This window comes from Bos javanicus, chromosome 14 (assembly GCF_032452875.1).
Source record: "Bos javanicus breed banteng chromosome 14, ARS-OSU_banteng_1.0, whole genome shotgun sequence".
NCBI lineage: Eukaryota > Metazoa > Chordata > Mammalia > Artiodactyla > Bovidae > Bos > Bos javanicus.
Window position 1 is genome coordinate 31,674,057 of NC_083881.1, and position 27,630 is coordinate 31,701,686.

At 39.1% G+C, this 27,630-nt stretch overlaps 1 protein-coding gene and 1 long non-coding RNA gene across 3 annotated transcripts in view; one reads left to right on the top strand and one right to left on the bottom strand.

Moving 5' to 3' along the window:
- Positions 1 to 14,390: 14,390 nt before the first annotated feature.
- Positions 14,391 to 27,630, bottom strand: part of CPA6 (carboxypeptidase A6) — a 294,614-nt gene continuing 281,374 nt past the window's right edge. For both annotated transcript variants that reach the window (XM_061438927.1, XM_061438926.1), the window contains 3 exons: positions 22,578 to 22,780; positions 18,363 to 18,447; positions 14,391 to 14,912 (listed from right to left, as the gene is read on the bottom strand). In XM_061438927.1, the coding sequence (XP_061294911.1) occupies positions 14,725 to 14,912; positions 18,363 to 18,447; positions 22,578 to 22,780 (476 nt within the window). In that variant the 3' untranslated portion in view covers positions 14,391 to 14,724. The remainder of the gene's footprint in view (positions 14,913 to 18,362; positions 18,448 to 22,577; positions 22,781 to 27,630) is intronic.
- The window catches only part of LOC133260508 (uncharacterized), a 179,788-nt gene continuing 168,938 nt past the window's right edge, over positions 16,781 to 27,630 (top strand). Inside the window, exon 1 of the long non-coding RNA XR_009740839.1 lies at positions 16,781 to 16,916. This is a non-coding gene — a long non-coding RNA (uncharacterized LOC133260508). The remainder of the gene's footprint in view (positions 16,917 to 27,630) is intronic.

Below are 27,630 nucleotides of genomic sequence, written 5' to 3' on the forward strand. Positions count from 1 at the left end.
TGCTTATTGCTCAGAAAAATATTAAAGGAAGACTCCTCTGGAGTATGACTAAGAGACCCAGTCAGAATCTTCTCTTTCTAAATATAAAGCCAAACATACTTCTTGTCTCACTGTGCCCTCTCTTTATGAGTAGTTACATTTGGAATTTTGAAGACACTTTATTCCATGGTATACTCATGCCATTTTCATTAACACTGTGGAAATACAATCTAACTTTGAACTAAAAGCCACTGATTAAAATCTCCAAGTAATATTATGCATCAAATAATGGCTGGGTTAAATATAAAAGCAGAGTAACTATGGAAAACTGGGCCATTCTTCTCATATGCAACCCCACAAGAGTTTTAATAAAATGTTTTGTATGGCACCAGAAATTGGTGCTGGCTGATCAAACAGGAAAGGAGTTTATTGTATAAATATTTATGGGAGAACAGGCTCACAGCTAAGAATCTGGGGATGATGTCCAACTACAGGCTGCAGAACAGGCCTGCTGAGTTTAACCATAAGCTTCACTGTAGCTGCCCCCACCCCACCACCACTGTTTCTGTAGCGTGAGTTTGGCTGCTATTTTTAAAAAAATTATTTTACTGAAGTATACCTGACTTACAATGTGTTTAATTTTGGCTGTGCAGCAAAGTGACTTAGTTATACACATGTAATTTTTCCATTATGGTTTATTATAGGATATTGAATATAGTTCTCTGTGCTTATACAGTAGGGCCTTGTTTATCCATCCGTATATAAAACTTTTATCTGCTAACCTCAACCTCTCACTTAGTCTCTCCCTCAACCCCCTCCCCCTTGGCAACCACAGTTCTGTTCTCTATGTCTGTGAGTCTGTTTCAGTTTTATAGATGAGTTCATTTGTGTCCTATTTTAAATTCCACATATAATTCATGATATATGGTATTTGTTTTTCTCTTTTTGACTTCACTTAGTACGATAATCTCTAGGTCCTTCCATGTTGCTACAGTTCAGTTCAGTTGCTCAGTCATGTCTGACTCTTTGCGACCCCATGGACCACAGCACACCAGGCTACCATGTCCATCACCAATTTCCAGAGTTTACCCAAACTCCTCTCCACTGAGTCGGTGATGCCATTCAACCATCTCACTCTCTATCGTCCCCTTCTCATTCCACCTTAAATCTTTCCCAGCATCAGGTGGCCAGAGTATTGGAGTTTCATTCAGCTTTAACATCAGTCCTTCCAATGAATATTTAGGATGGATTTCCTTTAGGATGGACTGGTTGGATATCCTTGCAGTCCAAGGCACTCTCAAGAGTCCTCTCTAACACCACAGCTCAAAAGCATCAATTCTTCGGCACTCAGCTTTCTTTATAGTCCAACTCTCACATCCATACATGACTACTGGAAAAACCAATGCCTTGACTAGATCAACCTTTGTTTTCAAAGTAATATCTCTGCTTTTTAATATGCTGTCTAGATTGGTCATAGCTTTTCTCCCAAGGAGCAAGCATCTTTTAATTTCATGGCTACAGTCACCATCTGTAGTGATTTTGGAGCCCCCAAAAATAAAGTCTGCCACTGTTTCCACTGTTTCCCCATCTATTTGCCATGAAGTGATGGGACCAGATGCTGTGATCTTCGTTTTCTAATGTTGAGTTTTCAGCCAACTTTTTCACTCTCCTCTTTCACTTTCATCAAGAGGCTTTTTAGTTCTTCTTAGCTTTCTGCCATAAGGGTGGTGTCATCTGCATATCTGAGGTTATTGATATTTCTCCCCACAATCTTGATTCCAGCTTGTGCTTCCTTCCTTGTGCCCAGAGTTTGTCATTATCTACTCTGCATATATGTTAAATAAGCACGGTGACAATATACAGCCTCGATGAACTCCTTTTCCTATTTGGTATCAGTCTGTTGTTCCATGTCCAGTTCTAACTGTTGCTTCCTGACCTGCATACAGATTCTCAGGAGGCAGGTCAGGTGGTCTGGTGTTCCCATATCTTTAAGAATTTTCCAGAGTCTGTGGTGGTCCACACAGTCAAAGGCTTTAGCATAGTCAATAAAGCAGAAATAGATGTTTTTCTGGAACTCTCTTGCTTTTTTGATGATCCATTGGATGTTGGCAATTTGATCTCTGGTTCCTCTGACTTTTCTAAAACCAGCTTGAACATCTGGAAGTTCATGGTTCATGTGTTGTTGTAGTCTGGCTTGGAGAATTTTGAGCATTACTTTACTAGCTTGTGAGATGAGTTCAATTGTGCGGTAGTTTGAGCATTCTTTGGCATTGCCTTTCTTTGGGATTGGAATGAAAACTGATCTTTTCCGGTACTGTGGCCACTGCTGAGTTTTCCAAATTTGCTGGCATATGGAGTGAAGCACTTTCACAGCTTCATCTTTTAGGATCTGAAATAGCTCAACTGGAATTCTATCACCTCCACTAGCTTTGTTCGTAGTGATGCTTCCTAAGGCCCACTTGACTTCATATTCCAGTATGTCTGGCTCTAGGTGAGTGATCACACCATCTCAGTTATCTGGGTTATGAAGCTCTTTTTTGTACAGTTCTTCTGTGTATTCTTGCCACCTCTTTTTAATATCTTCTGCTTCTGTTGGGTCCATACCATTTCTGTCCTTTATTGAGCCCATCTTTGCATGAAATGTTCCTTTGGCATCTCTAATTTTCTTGAAGGGATCTCTAGTCTTTCCCATTCTGTTGTTTTCCTCTATTTCTTTGCATTGATCACTGAAGAAGGCTTTCTTATCTCTTCTTGCTGTTCTTTGGAACTCTGCATTCAAAAGGATATATCTTTCCTTTTCTCCTTTGCTTGTCGCTTCTCTTCTTTTCACAGCTATTTGTAAGGCCTCCTCAGACAACCAGTTTGCCTTTTTGCATTTCTTTTTCTTGGGGTTGGTCTTGATCCCTGTCTCCTGTACAGTGTCATGAATCTCCGTCCATAGTTCATCAGGCACTCTATCAGATCTAGTCCCTTAAATCTATTTCTCACTTCCACTGTATAATCATAAGGGATTTGATTTAGGTCATACCTGAATGGTCTAGTGGTTTCCCCTTACTTTCTTCAATTTAAGTCTGAAATTGACAATAAGGAGTTCATGATCTGAGTCACAGTCAGCTGCTGGTCTTGTTTTTGTTGACTGTATAGCACTTCTCCATTTTTGGCTGCAAAGAATATAATCAATCTGATTTCGGTGTTGACCATCTGGTGATATCCATGTGTAGAGTCTTCTCTTGTGTTGTTGGAAGAAGGTGTTTGCTATGACCAGTGCATTCTCTTGGCAAAACTCTATTAGCCTTTGCCCTGCTTCATTATGTACTCCAGGGCCAAATTTGCCTGTTACTCCATGTTGCTACAAAAGACTTTATTTCATTCTTTGTTATAGCTGGGTAACATTCCATTGTATGTGTATGTGTATACACACCACATCTTCTTTAGCCATTCATCTGTCAGTGGATATTTGGTTTGTTTCTATGTCTTGGCTATTGTGAACAGTGCTGCTCTGAACACTGGGGTGCATGTATCTTTTTTGAATTAGAGTTTTGTCTGGTTGGCTGCTATTTTTGCCACCTCATGGATGCTGAGTGGTACTTACTCTTCCTCAAGTTGCTCACTTAAAAAAAAAATTTCCTGTATTAAAAAATTGTTACAAACATATAATATGAGACTTACCCTCTTACTGCATTTTTATGTGTGTAATCCAGTATTGTTAACTATAGGCATGATGTTATAAAGAGATCTCTAGAGCTTATCTTACATAACTGAAACTTAATGACTATTGAATAGCAACTCTCACTTCTGGGCCTATTATCAGGGGAGCCTAAGTCACATGCTTGTATTCTGTGTGTTGGGCAAATGATACTAAGCTTATTTCTGGGTTCCACCTTGGGAACCCAGGATTTTTACATCTTCATATTTCCCTAGACATGGGCAAGGGTATTCTAGGGTGCTAACCAAACAGAAATTATAATAAACATCCAGTATAGAGTTTAATGTTTTTAACTAGGATCCAAATGGTTCGTTTTCAAATAATGTATATTTATATATTCAAATGAATAAGGCCCAGTAATTTCAAAGTCCTTGTTGACCAAGACAAAGCCATGTATAATCTTCAGCAATGATTCTTTTTTATAAATGTATGTATTTAATTCTTTATTTTTGACTGCACTGGGTCTTCGTTGCTGTGCACGTGCATTCTCTAGTTGTGGTGGGTGGGGGCTACTTTCTAGCTGTGCGCTAGCTTCTCAGTGTAGTGGCTTCTCGTTGCAGAGCATGGGCTCTAAGTGTGTGGGCTCAGTCATTGTGGCCCACAGGCTTAGTTGCTCCCGGCATGTGGGGTCTTGCTGGACCAGGGATCCAACTAGTGTCCCTTGCATTGCAAAGTGAACTCTTAGCCACTGAGCCACCAGGGGAGCCCCAGAAATGATTTCTAGAATTCCTTCTTTACTCTCCTATCCGTTATCCTATGAACTGCAGCTGCCTGTGCCTCCTGCCCTCAAAGGCCCTGGGAAAGTTCCCATCTGTCAAAGGAGCCTCCCACTCTTCTGCTTTCTTCACTTCTTCCCCCAGTTCCCTATCGCAAAAACTTAAGAAGGGTCTACTGGGGAAGAATGCACGTTGGAGGGAGGCAGAGAAAAGAGACTAAGACACATGAAGCTAGAATTCTCTTTAGCCTTTAAAAGAAGGGGAATAGATAGGGAAAGACAGTGGTATGCTGAAAATTTGTATCCAGGTATAAGAGAAACACTTGTAGTAGTATACTTGGAATGATTAATTGGCTAACAAAATATGCAGATTGCTATAAGATCTGTGGTTGAAATGTTGTTTGTGACTCAAAGTCTTCTATATAAAAGCAGCTTAAAGATGATAAAAAAGAACAGACTCTGAAGTTATTGTAAAGGAAACATAAAGGCTAGTGTTCATATTTGAAAGTCTTTCAGTTGTGTCCAACTCTTAGTGACCCTCTGGATTGTAGCTCACTAGGCTCCTCTGTCCATGGAATTCTCCAGGCAAGAATACTGGAGTGAGTTGCCATTACCTTTTCCAAGGAATCTTCCCAACCCAAGGATTGAAACCTTGGCATCCTGCATTGCAGGCAGATATTTTTTACTGTCTGAGCCACCAGGGAAGCCCAGTGTTCATATTTATGACAGTCAAAAAAAATTGATTTCAAGTTCCCAGTATAGAATTCTTTAGTTAATAGTATCTCAGAGTTACTATTATTGTTCTAAATGATTGATTGATTCTTGGACACTCCTGCTTAGCTCGGTTCTACCTCTTTAGGATCTCCCCTGATAGTTGGTGATAGGTGCTGCAGTGGCACTTACTTCAAATATTCATTCTTTTATGAAATTCCCTTGACACTGGCACAAAGCCATTGAAGTGTCTCTTTATGTCTGCTGCTCTACCAAATGAAAACCTTACACAAGATTTCAGACCACTGTTGCTTGAGATAGGACAGCTGGATCTGAAAACATCCAGCAACACAATTTCTACTGAGCAGATGTCAGATAGCTTCCTTTAGAATAGTGGATACAGCTTTACATTACTGAAGAATTCTACCTAGGGTAGCAGAGATCTGTGCTTCTGCCAGAAGTATAACTGCAGAAATAGAAATTCAATAACTGAACCTAACAGTAGTCCTTTGGTTGTTGCAAATGATTTCTTCCAGAGCATTTGCCCTGAACTGTTGGCTCATTTTCTTGGGGTGGTGGGGCTGGGTGTCTTTGTTATCTTTTAGATCTTGCCAACTGGGGCAGCATTTACTTGTGAGACAGTTTAAACATTCAAACACACTGTTTCAGTGTTTTGTGGGAAGCTCTCCTGTTAGTTGAACTCATAAATTATAAGGTGAATAGTACTCCAGAGTCTGTATGCTATAACATCTCGTGTTTCTGATATGGTTCTCTCCCCTTGCCTGGGCTGGTGGAATAGGCATTGATGCTCCATGGCAGAAACTCCCGTAGTGCCTCTCCTGGGGAAAGAGGAAGTGGTCCTAAAAGTGATCATTGTGGAAATATGCGGGGGGTGGCGGTTGGGATTGGCAGTGCGTAGAAATAAAGAATGGAGCCTGCTTCAGAAGAACTTCAAGTCGCCTTTAGGTTCATGCGCATTTGTTCAGATGTCTTTGCAGTTCTCAGTGCAATTTGTTTTGTGAAATATATTTGGTATTCCGTGTAGCTGTTTTCAGGTTTATTATGCAATATTCTGATTCGTAAAAATATTCCATTAAATGCAATCGCTCATGTAATTACTTTGCTTAATCTGCAGCATACTTTAATTAATGTTGCACAGAATTCTGATTTAATCAATTAGATTTGATCTAGTATAACTTAGCTATAAATACTTTTTATGATGCAGCAACCCCTAATAATTATTGGGAGCTAAGGTAATATGTGACCCTACCTAAAATGAACAAGCTTCCTATGTTAGGAAAAGTAAATCATCATTTGAACTATAATTTTAGTGTTTTAAAAAAGTAACCTATGAAGAGTGGATTGTTCTATTTCCATTAATCGTCTACTAAAAACAACCTCATTGGTAGTGTTAGGACTTAAAAATATGCTTATTTGCATCTATTCCCCAGCAACCTTGAGAACAAAATATTAAGCTCAAGCAAGATTCACCCACTTCCTTTAAAAAAATTTTTTTTGGCAATGCCACCCAGTTTCTAGACTTGGGTTTGAACCTGGGCCACAGCACTGAAACCCTGGACTCCTAGCCATGAGGCCACCAGGGAACTCCCAAGATCCATCACTTCTGGGGTGTGTGAACAGTATCTCAGGATGTTTGTTCACTGTCCTGGGTTGAGTTTTCTCTTCCTCCCAGAAAAGATACTTTGAAGTTGTAACTCCCCTAGTACCTGGGGCTGTGACCTTGTTTGGAAATGGGGTCATTGCAGATAGAACTAGTTGAGATCATACTGAAGGAGGGTGGGTCCCCAGTGGCTGGTGGCCTTATAAGAGGACCGCCATATGACGACAGAGACACATGGGGAGAAGGCCATGTGAAAGAAGCTGAGTTTGAAGTTAAGTACTGCAAGTAAGGAACACTAAAGATTCTAGCAACCCACCAGAAACAAGGAAGAGCCAGAGAGGATTCTCCTTCAGGTTTCAGAGGGAGCACAGTCCTGCTGACACCTTGATTTTGGACTTTAGCCTTTTAGAACCCTGACACAACAGATTTCTGTGTTTTTTAAGCCACCCAATTTGTGGTGTTTTATTATATTTCTTGGGAGTAAAAACAACCCAACATAACCAGGATTTGTTAAATTATTAACAAAAGTGAAGGATGGGGGTGTGTATCTTGCTAAACTATTAAAATTCAGGTGCTAAACTATTAAAAATTTTTTTAATTTGAAGTTAACCATTTACATTCCTAAGCAAGTATAGATGTAATTATAACACTTTTTGTTTCCAGCACACCCTCCTCACACACACAGCACCTAGCAAAATGCTTTGAACGTAAATTATCCAACAGTACGGAATTTTAAAGCTCAGTTTAAAAAGATTAAAAAATGAAAATAGCCTATAAATATTAAAATACCCACTTATAGAACTTGAGCTGTAAAATATATAGTGCTCCTGAAATGTGAGAATAAGCATTGAAAAGAATTTACATGAGGTTCATCAAGGCAAAATTTCATCTTGAATCTATTTGTGGATAACAAATTATGTACCCAGCTAGTTTGTGGATTATTCAGATTCTATATTTTCTGTCACCCTTGTTTTGACTTTGAAAAAATTACCTTTAGCACCTATGCTATATGAAGGGCAGGGATAAATACTAAAAATTTAAGTTCTAGGTATTAACTTGCTAACAGATCTTATTTCAGAGGATATAGAAAAAGTAGAATTAAAAAAAATTATTTATTTGGCTGTGCTGGGTTTTAGTTGCCACATGTGGGATTTAATTCCCTGATGAGGGATCAAACTTGTGACCTCTGCTTTGGTAGCATGGAGTCTTAGCCACTGGACCACCAGGGAAGTCCCTAGAAATTTAAAATACAATGAAAAATGAATTTGGGGGATTATCTGTAAATTCTTTTTTTCTCCCTGAATATTCAAGAGTTGACTGTGGTTGGTTGTCATAGGGGTGATAAAGTTTGGAAAGGTATCAGTAGGCAAAGCATCTGGATCTAGACACAGGCAGCCAGCAGAACAAGGGCAACACAGCAGATTCCCAGTTGAAAGGATAAGGGGTCCATGAAGGCCGCCAGAGGCCTCCAGGTGATGGTGTGCATCTTTGCCAGATCCTTTGAGAAGCAGCCCCTTTGCATTCTTGGGTCTTTATAAGACTTAGGGTCTCCTGGTTGTGTCTGGACACTTTGTGTGTGTGAAAGCGTTATTCTCTCAGTTGTGTCCAACTCTGCAATCCCATGGACTGTAGATCGCCAGGCTCCTATGTCTATGGAATTCTCCAGGCAAGAATATTGGAGTGTGTTGCCATTCCCTTCTCCAGAGGATCTTCCTGACCCAGGGATCAAACCCCGGTCTTCTGCATTGCAGACAGATTCTTTGCACTTTGGCTTTTGCCTATTCTCTGGGTAGAAGTAAATAGTATAAACTAACCCCCAAACGTACATGATTTCTGAACATTTACTGCCAGAAGGAATGAGTTGAAGTTTAAATTCCCAGGTGCAATCATCTTTAGCAGGACTGAGCCCCAAACCTGCCTGAGATTCACTTCTACAATATATAACTGGGACTATAAGATAAAAAAGATAAATCAGTTTTGTAAAACATAGATAAAGCTACTATTTCCTGTTTTTCTACTATAGTCTAGGTTCTATGCCAGGCATTCAACGGATAACCTTATTTAATATTAAATTTAATTTTGATTATTTTTTATTGAAATAATGTCTATTTTACAAACATCAACAGACAGGAAGGTGAGTAGTTTGAGAGTTTGTTTTAAAAAAAAAAATACTCTTCCTAACTATCACAGCATTGTTAATTGGTTATACTCCAATATAATATAAAAATTTTTTTTAAATCTTCCTTTTAAAAGGGATATACTTCATGATATTTTTCATAATTAAAAAGAGTCAAATAATATGACAAGTGAAAATGTTAGTTGCTCAGTCATGTCTGACTCTTCGCGACCCCGTGGACTGTAGCCTTCCAGGGTCCTTTATCCATGGGATTTCCTACACAAGAATACTGGAGTGGGTAGCCATTCCCTTCTCCAGGAGTTCTTCCTGACCCAGGGTTCAAACCGTGTCTCTTGCAAAGCAGAGACATTAATTTGCCAACAAAGGTTCGTCTAGTCAAGGCTATGGTTTTCCCAGTGGTCTGTTTTCCCAGTGCCGTCTAGACTTACATTATTTCATGTATGGATGTGAGTATGGATTTAGATGGACTGTGAAGAAGGCAGGCTGAGAGTGCCGCAAGCTTGAACTGGGTGTGAACGGAGATAGGTGCTCTGGAGAAGCTCACTCGAGACTCGCCGGACTGCAAGGAGATCCAACCAGTCCATCCTGAAGGAGATCAGCCCTGGGATTTCTTTGGAAGGAATGATGCTAAAGCTGAAACTCCAGTACTTTGGCCACCTCGTGTGAAGAGTTGACTCATTGGAAAAGACTTTGATGCTGGGAGTGATTGGGGGCAGTAGGAGAAGGGGATGACAGAGAATAAGATAGCTGGATGGCATCACTGACTTGATGGATGTGAGTCTGAGTGAACTCTGGGAGTTGGTGATGGACAGGGAGGCCTGGTGTGCTATGATTCATGGGGTCGCAAAGAGTTGGACACGACTGAGCAACTGAAGTGAACTGAACTGAACTGGGCACCAGTCCATCCTGAAGATCAGCCCTGGGATTTCTGAAGGAATGATGCTTTAAGCTCAACTTTTCACTCTTGACTCATCTTTGACTTTTATGACAGAGAGGCTGGATGGCATCACTGACTTGATGGATGTGAGTCTGAGTGAACTCTGGGAGTTGGTGATCTGGTGTGCCATAAAGGTTGGTACTGAGCAACTGAAGTGAACTGAACTGAACTTATGGCACCAGATGCCATGATCTTTGTTTTCTGAATGTTGAGCTTTAAGCCAACTTTTTCACTCTCCTCTTTCACTTTTATCAAGAGGCTTTTTAGTTCCTCTTCATTTTCTGCCATAAGGGTGGTATCATCTGCATATCTGAGGTTATTGATATTTCTCCCGGCAATCTTGATTCCAGCTAGTGCTTCTTCCAGCCCAGCATTTCTCATGATGTACTCTGCATTTAAGTTAAATAAGCAGGGTGACAATATACTGCCTTGACGTACTCCTTTTCCTATTTGCAACCAGTCTGTTGTTCCATGTCCAGTTCTAACTGTTGCTTCCTGACCTGCATACAGATTTCTCAAGAGGCAGATCAGGTGGTCTGGTATTCCCACCTCTTTCAGAATTTTCCACAGTTTATTGTGATCCACAAAGTCAAAGGCTTTGGCATAGTCAGTAAAGCAGAAATAGATGTTTTTCTGGAACTCTCTTGCTTTTTTGATGATCCAGCGGATGTTGGCAATTTGATGTCTGGTTCCTCTGCCTTTTCTAAAACCAGCTTGAACATCTGGAAGTTCACGTTTCATGTATTGCTGAAGCCTGGCTTGGAGAATTTTGAGCATTACTTTTCTAGCGTGTGAGATGAGTGCAATTGTGCAGTAGTTCAAACATTCTTTGGCATTGTCTTTCTTTGGGATTGGAATGAAAACCCTTTTGTAGTCCTGTGGCCACTGCTGAGTTTTCCAAATTTGCTGGCCTATGGAGTGCAACACTTTCACAGCATCATCTTTCAGGATTTGGAATAGCTCCACTGGAATTCCATCGCCTCCACTAGCTTTGTTTGTAGTGATGCTTTCTAAGGCCCACTTGACTTCACATTCCAGGATGTCTGGCTCTAGGTCAGTGATCACATCATCGTGATTATCTGGGTCATGAAGATCTTTTTTGCACAGTTGTGTGTATTCTGGCCACCTCTTTTTAATATCTTCTGCTTCTGTTAGGTCCATACCATTTCTGTCCTTTATCAAGCCCATCTTTGCATGAAATGTTCCCTTGGAATCTCTAATTTTCCTGAAGAGATCTCTAGTCTTTTCCATTCTGTTGTTTTCCTCTATTTCTTTGCATTGATCATTGAGGAAGGCTGTTTTTTTTAATCTCTCCTTGCTAGTCTTTGGAACTCTGCATTCAGATAAGAATAACTTTCCTTTTCTCCTTTTTTTTGGCTTCTCTTCTTTTCACAGCTATTTGTAAGGCCTCCTCAGACAGCCGTTTTGCTTTTTTTGCATTTCTTTTCCATGGGGATGGTCTTGATCCCTGTCTCCTGTACAGTGTCACGAACCTCTGTTCATAGTTCACCAGGCACTCTTGTCTATCAGATCTAGGCCCTTAAATCTATTTCTCACTTCCAGTGTATAATCATAAGGGGTTTGATTTAGGTCATACCTGAACAGTCAAGTGGTTTTCCGTACTTTCCTCAATTTAAGTCAGAATTTGGCAAAAAGGAGTTCATGATCTGAGCCACAGTCAGCTCCTGGTCTTGTTTTTGCTGACTGTATATGATTATATTTCTTCTCAATTGCTGCTTGTTTTTGGTTAGCTTGGTTTCTGTGCTTTTATTACTAACTCATCCCTGAATTTTTGGATATAAGTGAAAATTGCCTCTGAGCATGTTTAAGTGTTCTGTTTCATATATATCTTGGAAAACTTCCTCTGAAGTCTTTAGTTTTCCTTCCCTTATGCCAAGTTAATCATTCTCTAAGCCTGGCACATGCTGTTGCTGGAAAGTTTCCCTTCACCATTATCTTGATTTTTTTTTTAAATGGAGAGGCAAATCATAATTTTATTTATTTTTAAACTGAGGTATAATTTATTTACAATGTTATGTTAGTTTCAGATGTACACCAAAGTGATTCAGTTATACGTTTATGTATTTTTCAGGTTGTGTTATATAATTTTGTTTGTTTGTTTTTGGCTGTGCTGGGTCTCTGTTGCTGTGCACGGGCTTTCTCTAGTCGTGCAGAGTGGGGGCTGTTCTCTGTGGGGTATGCCGGTTTCTCTTGCTGTGGAGCAGGGTTCTAGGTGCATGGGCTTCGGTAGTTGTGGCTCAGGGGCTCTAGCGTGCAGGCTCAATCGTTGTGGTGCACGGGCTTAGTTGCTCCATGGTAGGATCTTCCTGGACCAGGGATGGAACTGGTGTCCCTTGCATTGGCAGGTGGATTCTTACCCACTGTGCCACCAGAAAAGTCCCTTTTTCAGATTCTTTATCTTGAGATTTGTTTATTCTTTTTTATTTTTTAAAGCCAAATATAAATATTTATTAAGCAACCAAGCACAAGGCATGGACGTTCAAATCACACAACTGTAGAGATTTTTTTTCATTCTTTCCTCCTATGTTGAATTTCCTATTTTCTAGGATTTTACATTTTTATCTTCATTTAGACCCTTACTTTGGTAGAGCATATCCTTCAGGAGTTTTCAGAGAAAGATAACTAGGACTTCAGTTATATGAAAATGTCTATATTTTACCCTCACATTTCATTGATTGTTTTGCTGGGTATAGATTTTTTTTTTCTGCTCGGCATGTGGGATCTTAGTTCTCCAACCAGGGATCGAATCTGCAACCCCCTACAGTGGAAGCACAGTCTTAACCACTGGACAGTCAGGGAAGGTGTGTTATAGATTTTTAGAATAGATTTTTCCTTCAAAAGTCTAAAGACATTTTTCTATCATCCAGCATCTGTGGTGCTGTTGAGATGTTTCCTGACACTCTGGTCCTTGTTTCTTTGCCATCACTTCTTTTTCTCTCTGGAACTTTTAAGGCTCAGCTCTTTATCTTGGTGTTCATGATGTGTTTTGGTCAGCTAAATCCTCTGGGAGGATTTGCTTCTATCACATACTTGGAATGTATAACCAGTCTGGGATTAGTCAGAACTGAACTCTTGGCTAGAGGCCTATCAGACCATCTAGGTAGTCTGAATTGGGGTTGCAAACCTGGGTGAGGGCTCAGTGGCAGTCTGTCCCCTCTCTACTTTTGTCAGAATCTGAAATAGTTAATTTGCCTTGGGGTCCATTGGTGGTAGTTTGGGCATTTATTTACACTGAAGGATTAGCACTTTGGAATTCCAGAATTTTGGTCAGAGGAGAATCTGCTATTAGATTTCCCACCCTGGACTCACGCTGGGCTTTGTTCTCTGTGACCACTCTCTGAAACACTGTGGAAATCAGAGTCTGCACTCAGCTGATCTGACAGATATTCTCAGTGGACCCCTTACCTTTCTAGGATCCTGTCTTCACTCAAGCCCTGCCCTGAGGTTTCTGTACTTCTTGATCTGATGTTTTAAATATGATTTTTAAAAATTACGTATTGTCTAGAAGCTTGAGTTATTTCCACCAGTACAGATACTTATCCTATCATATTCTTAGAAATGGGAATCTATATCACCTTTTTAAAAAACATTAAAAAAATTTTTTGTAACGGTTGCTTTCCGAAGTTGCGTTAGTTTCTGCTGTGCAGCAAAGTGAATCAGCCACACATATACATATATTAATATCTCCTCTTTTTTGGATTTCCTTCCTATTTAGGTCAACACAGCACTGAGTAGAGTTCCCTGTGCTATACAGTCATCAATGCTATTAGTTACCTATTTTATACATAGTAGGGTATATATTGGAGATGGAAATGGCAACCCACTCCAGTGTTTTTGCCTGGAGAATCCCAGAGACAAGGGAGCCTGGTGGGCTGCTGTCTATGGGGTCACACAGAGTCGGATACGACTGAAGTGACTTAGCAGCAGCAGCAGCAGCAGCAGGGTATATATGCCAATCCCAATTACCCAATCTACCCTATCCCACCCCCTGCTTGATATCATCCTTTTAAACCACAATTTCCTCAATTGAAAAATGGGAATGACAGTCGTGTCTGAAAGTGAAAGGTCACTCACTCTGTCTGTCTCTTTGTGACCCCATGGACTGTAGCCTGCTGGGCTCCTCGTCCATGAAATTCTCCAGGCAAGAGTACTAGAATGGGTAGCCATTCCCTTCTCCAGGGGATATTCCTGACCCAGGGATCAAACCCAGGTCTTCTGCATTGCAGGAGCTGGGACTGCAGATTCTGAGCCACCAGGGAAACCCAATAGTATTTGAGGAATTGGTGAGATTGCTAGTAAGTGTAAAGCTCTTAACACTGTGTGGCTCCTCAATTAATGTTTACTCTATTTTTTTTTTAAGTGGAATTCTTAAAGTCTGAACATAACTGCCCTTCCTTGCTACATCTTTATAGGTGTTTGGTGCACTAATGCCAGCAGGTGATATGAATAATCTGAGGTCTTATTAGCCTGTATATTTATGATATTAAGAAATATATTTCTTTCCATTCTAAAATTTTCATTTTACATGAGAACCAAGTGATAAAACATGATTAGTAGCCTAGATTTTAATTGAGAACATGAGATTTATTGAAGTAGAATCCCCAATTTGTACATTTCTTGAGACAAATCAGAAAACATCTCCTCCCCACTTAAACAAATAAGACTGTAAATGGATAGAAAATGGATGTCTTCTCTTACAACAAAGTAGGCTATATATATATATTTTAACCATTTTTTTAATTGCCACAGAGAATGGGATTGCATGAGAAGATTTTAAAGTCCACAGTTAGGTTCCCTCTCAGCAGTTGCCCTTCTCTGTAACAATATCCACCCACTTTCACATGAATCTTGCACAGAATCGGCTCTTTCTGGTGGTTGACCTGCCCCTTGGGGTGGTTCAGGGGCACTTCTTTAGTAGGTGCATTGTGATATTCTTCACAGCCAGCATGGTCTCTGTACAGGTGGGTTTGATGAGTGTCTCTGGGAGTAAAAAGCCAAAATGCCCAGTGTCACGTAGTTCAAAAGCAAACGTGTAGGGTATTCCATTTTTGTAGGCCCAATCCATTGAGCTACCAGAACTCACATCTAAAAGTTAAAAAAAAAAATGTCAACTTCACTAGAGTATGTAATTTTCAAAATGTATATATAGTACTTGCTTACTAAGCTATACTAAATCTTTCCACTTAAATACCCTTTCAACAGGAGCAATTTAACCAGAGTTCCTTAACATTGAGCTCATGGAACTTATAAATCATACCTGCTATCATCATAAATCATCCTAGCCACTTTCAGTCTGGTTCTTGCCTCTGACATTTATGAAAACTTTGCTCTTGGAGGATCTAGTCTATGCAGCAATGCTTTTCCAGTACAATGACCTCAATTTCTCAGCTTCAACTTCAATATCATTTCTCTCCACCCTCACTTCATTCACCAAGAAACATACCCATATTGTGGGCTTTTTTCTTCTCTTCCAAGGTCTAGAATATTGAAATTCTGATCTCAGAAAACCTCATTTCTTCTATATCCCCTGTTTTTCACTCCTGATGAACTTGTTCTTTGCCTTTACTTATTGCAGTTTCTAAGACTGCCCACAGGCTTCTTAGAATTTCATTGAACTCTCTAGCTGACTATGAATTACACCACTAAATTTCTCACTAGACCCTTCTTTTCTAGCCCTTTTCTGCTTTTGATTTACTAATTCTCAATTCCGAAGTCCAGTTTTTCCATTTTCGATCTCAATAGGGAGATGGAGAAAATCTGTTGTTGTAAATTCATTCATTCTGAAGTTTTTCTCCATTACCAATGGTATTATAGGTGCCTTTTTCTAGACCTTCACTTACAGACCCTTCGTCATTCTCTTCTGGCCCCGCCCCTTACTTTATCACTGTTTCCACTCTCATCATCAGTAGTTAACTCAGCACCTCCTCTGCTTCCATCCCACTCGTCACCTTTATCCTAGCTCAGGAAGAAATGCTGCTGTCTTTTACACGTGACATTGTCTGATACTATTTTTTGTTGCCTTCTCTGGTAGTGAGAGGGTCCCTTCTCCAGGACCTTGTTTTACTAATAGACCACCCCTTCTCTTGCATCCTCATTGACCAAACTGTCCCAGCCCTACTTCCTTAGAGCACTTCCTTCTCAAGATCCCTATTATATATTATCTTCTTTTTCTTCTTTCTTTTGTTTAGCTCTCAAAAGATAATCTATATATGTTGCTTCTACATCCTCAACCACTTTCAATCTGCTTCTTGCCTCTACCAGACTATGAAGCGTTTGTTCTTGAAGGTCACCTCTGACAGCGGGCCTAATCTCCTTTTTTGTTTTTTCCTTGCTCAGATCACACTTTTAGTCTCTCAGCAGCATTTAACCTAGCTGATAGTCCATTCTGGCAACTCTCTCCTTCTGGCTTCTGTGACCTTACACACTCCAGCTTTCCGGCACAGAACTGAAAGCCCACACTGTGGGCTTGGACTGTGTCCAATCCCAGCACCTTCTGGGATTCTCTGTGCCTCAGTCTTCCTTTTGAAAAAGGGATCATAGTACCTCCTGCATAGAGTTGTTTTGAAAATTAAAGCAATCAGGATGCATTTGGTGTTACTGTTTAGTACCTTTAACCCCAAAGTGCCTAGTATGCAGTTTTTAGCATAACATGCTTTTAGTAATTAACTCATAAATGAATAATTTTTCATAGAAGAATCTTTATATACTTCTTCCTGAAGTTTATATGATCCAGCCTAACATAACACCATTATTTTAAAATTTTGCCTCTCAAATGATACTACTTTTTGATGCCATTTTTGCTAGGACAAGTTAGACAGAATTACATGACGATGACAATCAAATGACTCTGCTGTTTCCAAGGACCCCTTTGCTTCAGTTGGGGCCAGAAGGTAGGCTGCGGCTTCCTTGTCCCTCTGGGTTAGAGTCAGTCACTGGAACTGCAAATAGTAGCCATAGTAGCCGAAGTCAGAGACAATATTTGCCAACCCTTACATCATGGCAATATGACAGCCTCATTTCTATGGTAACAGGTTGCTCTCAGTAAATATAACACTATGACTGTCTTAATACCAAGCTGAAAGGTGAACTGTGAGTAAGGCTTTTTAAAAATTAATGTTTTTAGATTGTTAATATATATTGTATTGGCATTAACTGGTAATGTGATTTTTAAAAATACTATATTTCCCCTTTCAAAGTGGCTCTTTTAAAAGACAGTTATAGAAAGGTCAGCAATAGACCAATGATCATTAACTTTAAAAAAATTATTTCTGATACTTAAGATATCACCATTACCAGGATAAACTTATAAACAATGTTAATTAACAAGCCAAGCATTTCTTCTGAAGGCTGAAGAAGTGATTGGTTAGAAATGGATAAATTGGTTATAATGGATAAATTAAAGAAATTGAGAAATCTGCTAGCTCATTGAAAAGTATAATTGAATGTCAATGTCTGTACACCCACATATAATGTACATTATATGATCCACTATATGATCATGGTGAGCTTCTAGAATGACACTAGATATTCAGGAATATATGGTTTCTCACTAGATTTTCTAAATCATATAGTCAATTAATTTTACTTTTAAATTTATTTTCGGCTACACTGGGTCTTTGTACATGGGCTCTCTAGTTGTGGAGAGTAGGGTCTTCTCCTGTGGTGTGTGGACCTCTCATTGTGGTGGCATCTCTCGTGGCTCCCAGGCACTAGGTGCTCAGGCTTCAGTGGTTGGGACACTTGGCCTAGTTGGCCCAAGGCATTTGGGATCTTCCTGGATTAAACCTGTGTCCCTGGCATCGGCAGGCAGATTTTTAACCACTGGGTCACCAGAGAAGTCTGTTAATGAATTGCAGAGTTTGAAAGACTATGGGAAAGGACCTAGTCCCATTCCTCATGCATCAGTCGTGCAAACTGAAGCCCAGGATTATCGTCTTTGTCAGGATTCCATCTAACTAGTGGCAGAATTAAGACTAGAATCCATGTCTCCTGGTTCTATATATGTCCAAGTTATATCCATACACTGGAAAGAACTTGTTACTCTTTATTTCACATGAAATAGATATTTTAATTACCGTTCAAGAAGAAATTCAGTTGACGGTGTTATGTAAGAAACAGAATGTCATAACAAGAATGGTGAAGGAAAGGGATAAAAAGGAAGCTCTTTCAGAGCTGAAACATTACTTCATTTTCTTCTCAAGGCCCATTACCATTTCACAGGAGTTACACCTGCTTAAGGAGCCCATTTGGGTACTTTGTACTGTCATGAGATCTCAGTTCAACTCTGTAGTCTTTATTATGTGCTTAGCATATTCTCTGTGTAGGATTTATTTGAATTGGGACAGTCATTTCTATCAAGCAGCGTAAAACTAGTCAGACATAAACTTCTGTCTTCCTTGGCTAATTTGGTAGTCAAAAATTTCATTTTGGGGAGTGGGGAACGTATTTTCTCTCTCTCTTTTTTTTAAAGGGAAGTCATTACACAGGATATTGGTTCAAGAGATGATTCCAACACAGCATCCAAAGGAAACTTACACAATGTGCTGGAGGCAGGCCCGTATCGGTACTGTACCCCATGAACTGACCGAAGTGCATTCACAGCCTTATAAGCTGCAGATTCCTATTAATTTAAATGGAGAAATTATATCACATACATCACTGCATTGAAACCTTTAGAAACACCGACATGTTGTCTGAGCATTATCAGTACTCAATTTAGAGAACTCTGGGCACACTGATGAATAGCTGTATGTAATAGTAATATTGTTATTCTTTGTTGCATATTGCATTTTGCAATATGTTTTAGAGCACACTATTTCCCTTAATTTCTACAGTGAGCCAGTGATCAGTAATATTTCCATATATAGACAAGGAAAGGAAGGCTCATCAAGGTTCAGTGGTCAGACTGGGGTTACACTGCACAGAATGGTTGGGTTGAAATAAAGACATCTTCCGAGACTGATTTAGTGTTCTGCCCTCTTTATTTCGAACTAGTTCAGAGACAGCATTTCTATAAATTACAAAATGCTCGACAGGGCGGAGCTCATGTCAGTCTTACTCATAGCTACATACACACCATTTAGCAACATGGTTGTATATAACAGATGCTTAATCACTGTTTTTAAGAGAAATTAAAAAAATAGATTATTTTAATTAAAATTTTTGTTTTTTAGGCACACAGCATGAGAGATCTTAGTTTCCTGACCAGGGATGGAACCTGCGCCCCCTGCAGGGAAAGCATGGAGTCTTTGTCGCTGGGCCATGAGGGAAGTCCCCTTAATCACTATTTCTTGCATGTATGTTGAATAAGCATAGATCTGCAAGAGCATCAAGATAATCTTATCAGTCCTTAAGTACATACTTCAGTGGCTAGGTTCAAGGTAGTTAAAACCCATTTGAATCAGTTCCCAAACCCTTTAATTCAGTGACTCCTCTTGTTCTGTGTGTTTATCCTTCGTGGGAATGGAAACACTTTCAGAATGCTTCCTGACTTCTAAGGTTACACACTCCTCTGGCAGAGCTCAGCCAGGTGTGGCTAAGATATAGAAATTCTAAGGTGGAACTTCCTACCTATGCCAAAAAGCAGGAAAAATAAATGCCATCAAAATACCTAAAGGTGAATAGCCTAAGATGAACTCAAATGATAAAGACTACCCTGTGAAAACATTTTCAAATGGTGTGAAAGGACTAGTTTCAACAAGGAGTTAGAGACATATTGAGTGACCAGTGAGGGGAAAAGAAGTATGCTGAGACTGGTATATGACTCTCCCATTTCCACTTGCCTGTGAATAATTGAATGCAGCACACTGAAGCACTCTGGGCAACGCGGTGTTGTATGTTGGGCCCGGCTTCAGCCTGCTGTTCTCGCTTACCTCTGGGATGCAGAGAGCAGCATTTGCAGCAAACGCTACACAGGGCTATTTAGGGACCAGGCAGTAGGACCTGACAAACATTTATTATTGATCTCCCTGATGATGACATTCTGTGCGTGGGAGCCAACAGAATAGGAATGTAAACACCATAATGAGGTATCTTTATGGAGAATGTGCAAAGACTTAGCATTTTCTCCAATGGCCTCAGCAATAGTCCATGGCAAGGGCAGATATTTCTACATTTAGAAGATTACTGCATTCTGATATGAGCAGACCTTTTTCCCTTATTATTTCAGATGACTAAACCCAAGGGGGGAAAAAAAACTATTGAGAAAAAAAAAAAAAAGATAACCACTCTGCCTGTTTTCACAAAACATAGTTTTAGCCTTTTGTGATCACTGGACTTCTGCGACTGGGGTGTATGTTGATAAGAGGTTTAGGCATATTCCTTCCACAGAGTAGAAACTTCATCAAATTTTCTAAGAATTATTTTCCAGGGTGGCATCTATTTAGACGAGTTTAAGTGATTCTTCCTTTCTCCATTGCTTTTTTCTCCCCAGTTGTTCAGAAGGACCCAGGCCTCCTTTATTGGATCTCAGCTAAGTAAGGAGTATATTTGTTCTTTAAATATTTTTATATTTAAAGCAAGTTTGGGGACTTCTCTGGCAATCTGGTGGTTAAGACTCCATGCTCCCAGTGCAGAGGGTACAGGTTCCAACCCCAGTTAAGGAACTAAGATCTCATATGCCACATGCTGTGGCATAGCATGGCCAAAAATAATAATCATTTTTTAAAAGTTAAAAAAAAAAAGATCTTCATGACCTAAATACGTTAGCAGAACCACAGACTCCTACATATTGATGGAATGCTTTTGAACAAGTTGAACAGAATTGAATGGTTTCTGGTTAACATTCACAGACTATCTAGTTTCTGAGAACTGTAATCTTGGTTTTAGCGATTTAGCTTATCTGCAACCCACGAACAGGATTTCTCAATAGGGTTGCTGCTGACAGTTTGGACTGAATTGCTCTTTGCTGTGGAAGACTGTCCTGTGTAATGTAGGATATTTCATAGCATCCTTGGCCTCTACCCACTAGATGCCAGTAACATCTTCCACCCCTGTGGTGGCAATCAAAAAATGTCCCTAACATTGTCCAGTGTCCCTTGGGAGGAGAGTTCATCACTGGCTGTGAACCACCGATCCAATTTTCATACCATATCCTCTAATCCAAGACAAAAAGAAAGTAATTTAACTGCTGGTGGGAAAATAAATTCAAAATATGGAGACCATCCTCATGTGATAGTTTGAATACATTGCATATTCTATATAATCAGTCGTGAGGATACAAACAGACGCTGTGCCCAATTTAGAAAGGGATGAACAATTGCCTATAGAAATATTGCAGTACAAGGTGTTAGGCTGCCAGGTCACTAACACCGAAAATGAAAAGTGTCTTTGATCCACTGAGGAGCTGAAGAATAGCACCATCTAGCATCACTCCCACCTTTACAGTATTTCTCAAGAGAGAGAATTTGCTCAGAATTCTTGCACAAAATGCTAAGAACAGAGTTCCTCTTTTGGATAGGAAACAAGCCTTCCCCAGACCACCTTCTGACCACCTCATGTTCCTCATTCCTCCTAGGTCCTGGATATCTAGATCAGGGATTCCTGCAACCCCAAGCAACAGATGCAGGATTTGGAGATTGAGGTATAGGAAGAAAGGGGATGCTTTTATGAAAAAAACTTTTAAGTGTAACATACTTACAGAAGTGTATACAAATTAAATTTATAGCTTGATGAAGGATCACAAGTTGCACACACTCATCCAGTAACCAGCATCCAGACAAAGAACAGAACATCAACAGCAACCCAAAGCCTGCCTATGCCCCCTCCCAATCCCTTCTCCCTCCTTGTTCCTTACTTGTAACACTATCTATTAGCTTGGCCTGGCTTTGAACTTCATTGGCCTCTAGATACTATAGGCTCGGAACCAGACTCATTTACAAGGAATTAATTCCTGTAGTGGATAGCTTGTTGGGTTTCTGAGATGAGGAGAGGAAGGAACTCTGCTCTTTCACTTTCAAGTAATCTCACGCTTGAAAAGCTGTTCATTCTAAGCACCAACTTGTCAGATACATGCCCAGAGACTTAGTAGCATTAAGCGAATAGCACTTATAAATTAAAACTTGCTTTTAATTAATGAGAGTCAGACCATAATTTATGAACAATTATTTACTCAATAAAGTTAATTACACTCCTGCATATGCGACCGAAGCTGTAAAACAATCAAATCTATCCTGACATTTTCTAAATAACATGTGGTAAGAAAGTAAATAGTTTCAAATGATAGCATTTGAGAAGCAGTGTAGCACAGTGGTTTAAAGCAACAACACTGGAGCTAGATTTGGAGTGAATCCTGGGTATGACAGTGAATAGCGGTGTGTTCTTATTTTAATTATTTAGTATGTTTAGGTTTCAGTTTCCTCATCTGTAAAATGAGGATAATAATAGTTACTGTATATGATTAAGATCTTTCTTAATGTATATGTTATATATATGTAGCTATATATACTATATAGTTATATATATAGTATAGTATATAGTATATATAATAGTTACTGTATATATATATACTATATATGTACTATATCTATATAACTATATATATGTATAACTATAGTTATACATATACTATATAACTATACTATACTATAGTTATACTATATAACTATATAGTATATATATATAGTATAGTATAGTATATATAGTATAGTGTGTGTATATATATACACAATGCTTGTTGCATCATTACATAGGACCATCTTAGCATTAGAAAAGCATGAAGCCCAACACACATATCCAGCTTCAAGTACTTACCACACAGCTAAAATTGGGGATTGTTGCATACTTGTAAGAATATGGATACAGCAACATCTGAGCATATGCGTGAAAAGATAGGTAAGCTGTGATGTGCTTCCTGTGTTTTCGGAGGAAGTTAGCTACAGCTTTCACTTCCGGCTCAGATTCTGGGAAAGGTCCACAGTATGTATCATCACAAGGATGCATGGAAGCTCCTTCATCTGCAAGTTAGAAAAGAAAATGGGGTGTAGGCACGGGCAGGCAAGAAGCAAGAAACGCAAATAGGCATTGTTAAACTGATTTTTCTGTTGTTTCTGTAAACACGTGATATTATTAAGCAGTTCGTCTAACTTGTCATTTACTGAAATTAATACTGAAAAATCCAAGGTGGCTCAGGCCTCCATGTATATAATGGCCGGGCAGCCTGAATAGGAACGGGATGCTGCTTGTTTAGCTAAGCCTGCATAAAACACCCTAAAGGGAGGGCTCCAACAGTTGGAGAACTAATTCTGTATGATCCCCCCAGAGCAGGTAAGGCCTCTTGTTTATATACTCCATGACACTTGCACTTTCCCACCATAACACTCAACCCACTTGTCATAAGGGTCAATAGTTTACTCATTTAATATGCAGTCAATATTTACACTGACCTGGGTACCTGAGATATACTGGAAAACAACATAGGAAGAAATCCCTGCTATAACAGAACCCGCATTCAATCTGGATTCTTTGTTAGACTCTAATGCTCTGTGAAGGCAGGGACTGTGTCTTTCTTTTTGGGCACCTGACAACTAGAACAATAATATGCAAGTGTTCAACAAACAGTTGTTGAATAAGTAAATGTCAGATCAAAAGAAAAGGCTAGACATCTGTATAGATGTCTGGTAAGATACAAATATTGATATATTAAGAACAGGGAGGCAAAACAGAAATAATTCCACAGGACACGCCAATTTCTGTTATATTTTTAGATCAGCTATAGTCAAACTGGTTTAATAAAACCCAAGGGAGCTCTCGAGTTATCTTCAGGGTCAGTTCAGTTAAGAAATCCTCAAAAGTAAATTTTAATATTTTTGAAATTAAAAAATTATGCAAGTCCATGAAGGAGAGGGAGGAAAATAAGATTTACAGTAATAATCACAGAGGATTAAGGTTCCAAGAAATTTTGGAAATAATGGCATTTTCCATAGTGATTTGCCATTCTGAGTCCTTGCTATCTCTCCTATACCTGGAACGCTGTAACTCTTTCCATAAACAAATGGAAAATGGTTGGTAGGTCTATGACCTAGTCTAGCACTACTGAAAATGAAAAAACTAAGACCAGGCTAATTCTTGAGGACATTATGTCTCATTTATGCCGAAGCAGAGTCAGGATAGGGAACTTAAAGCAATTGTGGTTTTCTTCCTTTGAGTCTAATTTTGGACTCAAAGCCTCGAAAGCAACTGGGATATAGTTGGAACTCAGAACTTAATATAAAAACTATAGCTAATGCTCCAAAAGGAACAGAAAAAACTAGACCTTTGAGCAACACTGATGTAAAGGAGAGATCACAAACTGAGCAACTACTTCCAGAGGGAACAGAAGTAATGAGCTAAAGAAACAAGAGCTCACAACAACCATAATAAATATTCTCAATGGCATATGGGAGGGCACTGGAAATATTAGACAGGGGCAAGAAGTTATAAAAAAGAACCAATAAGATATAATGGAAAAAACTTAACTCATAGGTTGCATGAATGCAATCAATGTGTGAATTGATGAGATGGACTGGATTTTGAAACATTCCCAGAGGCATTGAGAAGGGAACAAATAATTGTAAAAATGAAAAAAAATGTTAAAGGACATGAAAAATAGAATCATCGCCAACATCTGATTAGTAGGGCTTCTGAATGAAAAAAAATCAAGTTAAACATTTGAGGAATTGCTAATTGAAATTTTGCCACGATTAAAGGTTAAATGGTCTTATTGTGTACCAACATGAGAGAGAAAAGGGAAAATATCAACATGATACAGTAAAGTGAAATTTAGGAGCAAGGAATCAATTCCAGAAAGAAAGCAGCAGACCATCTATAGAGGAATGAAATTAGATTCACATCTGACATTTTAAATAGCAGTACTTGTTCAGTCACTAAGTTGTGTTCCAATTCTTTTCAATCCCATGGACTGCAGCATGCCAGGCTTCCCTGTCCTTCACTATCTCCCAGAGTTTGCTTAAATTCACTAACTCATGTCCACTGAGTTAGTGATGCCATCCAACAATCTCATCCTCTGTCGTCCCCTGTTCCTCCTGCCCTCAGTCTTTCCCAGCATCATGGTATTTTCCAATGAGTCAGCTGTTCACATCAGGTGGCCAAAGTATTGGAGCTTCAGCATCAGGCCTTCCAGTAAATATTCATGGTTGGTTTCCTTTAGGATTGATTAATCTCCTTGTAGTCCAAGGGACTCTCAAGAGTCTTCACCACCACCATTATTTGAAACCATCAGTTCTTCAGGGCTCAGCTCATCTGACATTTTAAACAGCAAAACTAGAATAATATTTGCAAAGTTTTTTTGAAACAGGAAATTTGAGTCTAGACTTACAGCTGAATTCATTGAAATGCGAGAGTGAAATAAAGATGTCATAGTTATTGGCATATTTTCATTGGTTATTTTTTCATTTTATATGTGTACTTTTTTCACTTACAGTTTTTAAATTTCATGTATTACATAATTTTAAAGTTTTAAAAAGATTTTAGTTATCATCAGTTTTGTCAGATTGCTTACTAAGATTGTTATTGTTGATATTTTCACAAGCAATGGTCAAGAGCACTATCTCTTCTCTGCCAACAATACCCTGAAAGTGCATCACCTTTTGGTTTTTGCCTTTGATGGCAAAATTTAATTTGCCTTCCTTACTGCAAGTATGTTTGAACATTGATTTATAGGTTGAAATTGGATTGGACATGCCTCTGAATTGGTTAATCTTGTCTTTAGCTCATATTATTGTTGGGCTGTTTATCTTTTTTTGGTTGGTTGGTTTAGTTGCTAAAGTTATCTCCAACTCTTGCAACCCCATGGACCGTAGCCCCCCAGGTTCCCCTGTCCATGGGATTTCCCAGGCAAGAATATTGGAGTGTGTGGCCATTCCCTTCTCCAGGGGATCTTCCTGACCCAGGGAGCAAACCTGTGTCTCCTGCATTGGCAGTGGGGGAATGAGCCACAAGGGAAGCCCTACTCATGTGTAAAAGAGCTCTGTATAGATGTTTGTCATCTGCACTGCATTTTATCCTCATATTTATATTTTCCAATTGTTTATGATAGCTTTTTATAATTTTAGACATCTTAAATTTTATATAATTACTGTGTCTTTTTCAATGGCTTTTGGGTTTCCTGTCTTGGTTAAGAATTTTTTCCTATTCTGAGGGATTATAGCTTGTTTATAGGTTTTCCTCTAAGAATGTTGTCATTAAAAAAAAATTATTTTTGGCTGTGCTGGGTCTTTGGTGCTGCGTAAGCTTTTCTGTAGTTGCAGTGCGCAGGTTTCACTGCTGTGGCTTCTCCTGTTGCAGAGCACGGGCTCTCGGCGTGCGGGCTTCAGTAGTTACGGCGCGTGTGCTCACTAGTTGCAGCTCGCGGGCTCTGGAGCACAGGCGCAATAGTGGCGGCGCATGCGCTTAGTTGCTCAACAGCATGTGGGATTTTCCCGTGTCAGGGATCAAGCCTATGTCTCCTGCGTTAGCAGATGGGTTCTTTGCCACTGAGCTACCAGGGAAACCTCAAGAATGTTATCATTTTATTTTATCTTTTTTCCATCCAAGTCTTTAATCCTTTTGGATTTATTTTTATACATATGTAACATACAGCTTTGTCTTCAGTTTTTCTATATTGATAATTCATTCAGCATAATTTATTAAATATTCTACCATTTTCCCACTGAATTGAAACACCACCTTGGTCATATATTAAAATCTCTTGCATTTGTTCATCTATTCCTGGGTTCTCTGTTCTGCTGTTCTATTAGTCTCTTTCCATATTGTCACCCTATTAGTCTATAGCAGCATTAAGATATGTGCTGATATCAGACAAGTTCCCTTACTGTTATTCTTTTTTTCAGTGTTTTTTAGGGTCTATTTGCTTTCCCATATAGATTTAATGATCATTTTATCAGTCCCCCAAAACATAAATGAAAAACCCTGTTGAGACTCTAATTGGAATTGCACTAAATTTATACTGATTTTTTGAGGATATATAATACTGAGTCACCCAATCCAAGGACATGTTACACCATTCCATTTGCTCAGATGGTGTTTTATGTTCATCATCAATATTTTATCACTCTTTTCTTCAGTATATCTTCTTTATTGTTGTTATTACCATGAATTGGTAACTATTTCTTTCAAAAAATTTTTACACAATTTTAATGGTTACCTTTCATTTACAGTTATTATTAAATATTGCCATATTTCTCATGTTGTACAGTATGTCCCTGAATTTATCTTACACCTAATGGTTTGTACCTTCCATTCCCTCATCCCATAACTGCCCCTCCACCCTCCTCCTAGTAACTATGCTTGTTCTTTATGAGTCTGCTTCTGTTTTTGTTATATTCATTAATTTGTTGTATTTTTATTTTACACGTATAAGTGGTATCATTCAATCTTCTTACTTCTGTATGACTTATTTAACGTAGCATAATGCCCTCTAAGTCCACGCATGTTGCTGAAAATGGCAAAATTTCATTATTTTTATGACTGAGCAGTATTCCAATGCATATGTATATCACATCTTCATCCATTCATCTGTTGATGGACACTTACATTGCTTCCATATTTTGGCAGTTATAAATAATGCTGCTCTGAACATTGGAGTGCATTCCTTCTTGAATAAGTGTTTTTTGTTTTTGATATGTACCCAGGAGTGAAATTGCTGGGTCATATGGTAATACTGTTTTTAGTTTTTTGAGAAACCATACTGTTTTCCCTAGTGGCTACCATTGGTAGCTATTTTCCAAATGGTCCTCTAAGAGTGTGGTGGTAGCAGTCACTTCATGATACCATGAGAACTCCTCCCATTCTCCCCCTTCCTGTCCTC